The following is a 5,408-nucleotide window of genomic DNA, read 5'->3' on the forward strand; positions in this document are numbered from 1 at the left end:
TTTACTACTTGAATCATTGCAACAACACAAAAGAAAAAGTAAAAACAATGAGAACGTTTTTGGTTGAATAAATTTTTTGAAATATAAGAGTTAGGATTCTATGATAAGAAGATAAGAAGCAAATCTTTGCATATAAATCATTTTGTTGGCCTTTAAATGACAACAGAAGTCAGCAAATATCAATAAGCTCCTCCTATCTTTTACATAAGTAAACCCCAAGTCAAGTTCTTAAAACTCAGACTGCTTCTAGATAAGTTTTTGGACCAAAAAAATGTTTCTGTTCATTACGGAATATGAGACCTTGTGAATCTTCGCTGGTGCATCTTTTTTTGTATTAAGCTGGTCTTTGTAAGAAAATGTAGGCATCGATCAAAAAATAGGAGGGGTAGTTTTTTAAAAATAAAAAACAAATAGGAGTATATTTCAATAATCATTTTATTTATTAGGGGTTTAGTTGCTATATGAAATATTTTGACAAAGGGGTTATATTCTAAATACACTTTTCTCCGTTGGTTGCTAATATGAACACTTGGGGATATTGAGATTTCGAGTAGCGCTATCTCTGGACAAGAACTTCACTTTTGGAGCAAAAATGGCTTTCAAATGCAATTTATAATTCTGGGTTTATCATTTTTAGTAACTTGATTTGGGAATTGGTGTGTCTGGTTGTGGAGGGATACGGCAAATGGATCATTTCGTTCTAGCTACAGTTGGAATTGGACCACCAATCAAAAGAAGAGCTGGTTTGCGGAGGAAACAAGCTGGAAGGGGCTCTTACAGAGGGAGTTAGAGGCTGATTACTCTGATTTCCTGTTTTCGTTTGGAGAACAAACTTAACTTTACTAACTGGGGATAAAGGTTTTGAATGCATGTGTTCAAATAAGGAGATCATGGGTTTAAATCAACTGCAGCAAATTCTTAGAATCCTCTGTTATAATACAGAGTGGAATTATGCTGTGTTTTGGAAGCTTAACTGTAAACCTAAAATGTGAGTAATTTTGATTTGAACATTTTTTATTTTGTTATTTCTTTTATTTTTCCTTCAAGAAAGAGTCGGTGACTTCAAGTTCTAGGAACTAATTTCAGGCTGCTAACTTGGGAAGATGCTTTCTTTGCTAACCATGAACCACTTGATCCTGCAAGGAATTTATCTGTTGATTCTACCTCTGAGAACGAAGATAAGAATTACTTGCAGAACCCACTGGGATTAGCCATGGCAAAGATGTCACCTCTTGTATATTCCTTAGGCGAAGGGTAAGTTCGTTTCATGCACCTTATATTAAATTAAATTAAATTAAATTAAATTAGAGTTTTCTTTTCAGTATGATTATTTGCTAACAACAAAGCTTCGTTGAGCAGGATTATTGGTCAGGTGGCACTGACAGGAGATCACCAGTGGATTTTAACAGACAAGCCAACACCTACTACTTGGCTACCATTGGAGGTTAGCATTTCTTCGTCAGCCAAAAAGATAAAATTTTGATATTGCTTCTTTCAATCGTGCTTTTTTGAATTCAAAGTGATCCTTTCGGTATAATTTTCAGTGTTCAGATGGGTGGCACGCTCAATTTTCAGCGGGTATTAGGGTACGCTTCTTTAGCTGCTTTTGGTTTTTTTTTTTTTTTTTTTTTTTTTTGTTGTTGTTGAAATAATGGATACATAATCAGCACACCGTGCCTAAACAAGATTTCTTGCCAAACCTAAGACTTTCAGTTTATAAGAATGACTTTCAGTTTATAAGAATTATTAGTCCAAATTGTGCACTGGATAGTTGCGTTGCTTAGAAATACTTGTATATCAACAGATATAGGAAAGCAGTAATCTGGGTGGATTAGGTGGAGCTTCATGCATTAGCGTCCTGTTATGTACCTAAAAGTAGTTATAGTTTACAATAGGTCACCACTTGGATATAATGGAGTAAAGCTTTCGTAAAACCTTTGAAAATATCATCCCTGACTCTTTCCGTTTTAATGTTCCGCTGACAAAGGGAATTTTTTGTTGTAGACTGCAGTTGTTGTATCTGTTTTTCCACTTGGAGTCGTACAACTCGGATCCCTGAACAATGTAAGAAATATTACCAACTATAATCATGTTTTGTAGGTCCAAGCTCTAATTGACTAATGATGTTATGCAAGTACGCCTGTTCTCCTTTTTATCATCCAAACAGAAAACACTTGATCTTTTCATTTTTTGTGCTGTGTGCCTCTATTATGAACAACGCCCAATTGATAAAGAATTCGGATTCAGTTATGTTTTCTATATTGACCAACTTGGTGAATCAAATCCTCCGAAAATTTAATCTAGCTTCATGTTTTCCGTCTTCTCCTTGTTACAACCGGAGCAGGTCATTGAAGATGTTAATCTAGTGATCCTGGTCAAGAACCTACTCTATTCACTTCAAAACCTCATGGGGTGTTTTCCTAGTCAAGGAGAATGCTTTGCAGGTAGTAACTTATTTCTGGTACGTCTGCTTCTCCTTTGTTTAAATTCTGTTATTTTTCTGGTCCCGATCAGATGTTTGAATTCTGTTAGGGAATAAAAATTTCTTATTGATTTCTCCTGTAAAGTCAAGGTATTTTTGAGCATTTTGGGTCGTAGTTAGTAATAAGCTTTAAACACTTGCTTGCTGATGTATGCCAAAGAGGTAAAATCATAATGGATAATCAAACATTTCGATCTCTCCTTGGAATAAGTACGATGTACGACTATCTTGTTGTTTGTTTTTATTTTCAGGGAAAGAAAGATGGTGTGATGGCCGAGTGCATAGGAGAATCACTGATGCCAAGTAAGGATGAAAGCGCGGAGTCACGTCAACCACAATCTGTGTGCATTGGTCTGGAGCATCTGAAACCAGCAAAAATGAATCTGTATCGACAAAAAGAATTAATAGACGGGATAAAGAATAATGAGGTACCGGTCTTAGCCTAATTTGCCAGTGGGAAATGAGAATTGAATTATGTTACACTACCAATTTCCAGTTCTATAGCATTCAAAAAAATTCATGCATTCAGGCTAATTAGTTTCTAGAAACAGAATTAGATATAAGTTTGGTAGAGTAGTTCATCTTGAAAATGAAATCTCAACCTTACCTGAAAATCTTGAAATGCAGCTACAAAAAGATTCTAAACGGAAACCGGATATGCATACCAATTCAAGTTATACTGGTGGATCGAGTAAATCCTTCAACTTTCCTGATGGTTCTGAGCTGCATGAAGCCCTTGGATTGAGTTATATGAAAGATAATGATAGTCGTCCATGGAATGAGCCGAAGAGAACAGAAAATGGAACAATTCCAGGTTCCCAGAAAGAGGTGGTCGATAGCTGGCTTGAAGCAGATCCCGAGTCAAGTGATCTTTTAGAAGCCATAGTGGGTAATGCTGGACCTAAATCTAATGATGTTAACGGTGATGAATCATTCTGCAAACTGGATCATTCGGTTGTTACAGTTGAAAACCCCATCAAAATTCATTGTTATTTTAGGAAATTCAGTAGTTCAGCAGGTGAACCAGTTATTCCATTTTCTCGCCTTGAAGATGACACAAATGATTGCCTGAATTCAATTTCAAGCAAAGCGTGTGAGTCATCATTAAAGAGCACACGTACTGAACAACTGGAGATGCAGGTGCAACCAGATAAGATCAACAAAAAAAGAGCCAGGTCTGACAGTTACAGACCTCGGCCGAGGGACAGACAGCTGATCCAAGATCGTGTTAAGGAGCTGCGACATCTTGTGCCCAATGGGTCAAAGGTAGATTTTCCATAACTTGTCTAACATTAACTTTTAAATTCAGGTCGGAATATAACTGAAGTTCTTAACAATTTATGCAGTGCAGTATCGATACATTACTGGCGCGTACAATCAAGCATATGTTGTATCTAGAAAGTGTTACTGAGCATGCAGAGAAGTTAAAGAGATGTGACGGTACAAAGGTAAGCTTCTCATTTTTCAGCCAGTTCCTTGATAACTAGTACCGCTTAAGAGTCTAGTCACTTTTGGAATAGAGGTAGTCCGATGACACAGGAAGTTCATTTTCATTGTCATTAGAGCATCTTCTAACTGATTTGTCCCTTGGCGTGCTTATATTTCTGAGTCTACAGTTGCATGCTAATGGGATGGGCATACTGGGATCCTTCGATTGTCCACATGGTGCAAGCTGGGCGTTACAGGCGGAAAGTCAGGAAGAAGTTTGTCCAATAACACTAAAAAGTTTTGATGCAAGCGGGAAGATGCTTGTAGAGGTCTGTGCTCCTCAATTATGAAAAAACATCTCCATGGTATCCTCCTCAGCTTTCTCTAAATAGAGATTATTCCGCTTCAATTGTGTAGATGTTGTGCGAAGATTGTAGCCATTTTCTTGATGTTGCAAGGGCCATTAGAGATTTGGGTTTGACCATTTTAAAAGCTGCAATTGAAGACCATGGTAAGAAGACAAGGGGATGCTTTCTTGTTGAGGTATGATTGTTATGCTATGATCTTTTTGTGGTTGAAGCGCAAGGCACAGATACTAACTATATACTGTATGATTGGATAATTGAATCTGTCGGGGAAGGAGTATTCTAATAAATGTATTCGTCAATTATGTTATTGGTTACGGGTACGTTTATTAAATTCAATGCCATTGCAGGGGGGGAATGGCAGATGCCTACATCGGACGGATGTCATGTTGTCACTTGTGCAATTATTGATACCTAAAAGTGCAATCTGATGATGGATGGTGTGAACTTGCCCTGCGTGACTAAGATGAGATAATGTGAGTGGATGAATATGATCCAAAAGTTTGTGACTCATCTTTACTAGTAGCTTACGTCTCCCATGTAAATGTACTTGTTTCTGTTTGCTGAATAAATGCGTGGAGACTGATACAGTCTTCTCTACCCAGTGAGTTTCTTGTTTTTTTAAACGCTTGTTTGAAATTTTGGGATAGCAACCATGGCAGAGTCTAAACTTTCTGTACCAGTGATGTTACCACCACCTTATGATTTTCAATTCTTCATCAAACTACCATTTTTGAATTTGCATCGTAGATGGTGAGTGAATACGTGAAACAGATAATCTTACCTTCTGTTCTGTCTTTATTAGCATACAGTAGTGGTACACTAGTAATACTAATACATGACCAATTTGCACTCTTCATAGTTCACGATAAGAGTTTCTAGTTCTCATGCGTTTTTCCTAGACCGTCGGTTACACAAATATCCATACCAGGACTATACCTCCCTTACAGTTTAAAGTGGTTCAGAGTGCTGAAACGCCATCAAGCCCTTTAAAATAGTAATGTTCGGCATAGTCTTTGAACGTGATATCTCTGTATACAGGAGGAATATTGTCTTCTGATAATAGTTCCTTGATGGGACCATAAGTGTTCGAGGATGTTTGGATCCTTAGTCTGGAAAAACATCGCTGCTGA

General features: G+C 37.2%; 1 protein-coding gene across 2 annotated transcripts; it reads left to right on the plus strand.

The window, feature by feature from the left end:
- Positions 1-229: 229 nt before the first annotated feature.
- On the plus strand, positions 230-5,024 carry LOC113349943 (transcription factor bHLH155-like). Of its 2 annotated transcripts, none has more exons than XM_026593992.1 (12): positions 230-988; positions 1,144-1,254; positions 1,360-1,444; positions 1,545-1,586; positions 2,005-2,064; positions 2,345-2,461; positions 2,734-2,910; positions 3,110-3,748; positions 3,829-3,930; positions 4,099-4,239; positions 4,328-4,453; positions 4,626-5,024. In XM_026593992.1, the coding sequence occupies exons 1-12, from the start codon at positions 870-872 to the stop codon at positions 4,704-4,706; spliced, it is 1,800 nt and encodes a 599-aa protein (XP_026449777.1). In that variant the 5' UTR covers positions 230-869; the 3' UTR covers positions 4,707-5,024. The 2 variants fall into 2 exon arrangements, with proteins under 2 accessions (XP_026449777.1, XP_026449776.1); XM_026593991.1 differs by having other exon boundaries at positions 231-988; positions 1,087-1,254.
- The last annotated feature ends 384 nt before the right edge of the window (positions 5,025-5,408 follow it).

The sequence above is a fragment of the Papaver somniferum genome, chromosome 2 (genome assembly GCF_003573695.1).
Source record: "Papaver somniferum cultivar HN1 chromosome 2, ASM357369v1, whole genome shotgun sequence".
In the NCBI taxonomy this organism is placed as follows: Eukaryota; Viridiplantae; Streptophyta; class Magnoliopsida; order Ranunculales; family Papaveraceae; genus Papaver; species Papaver somniferum.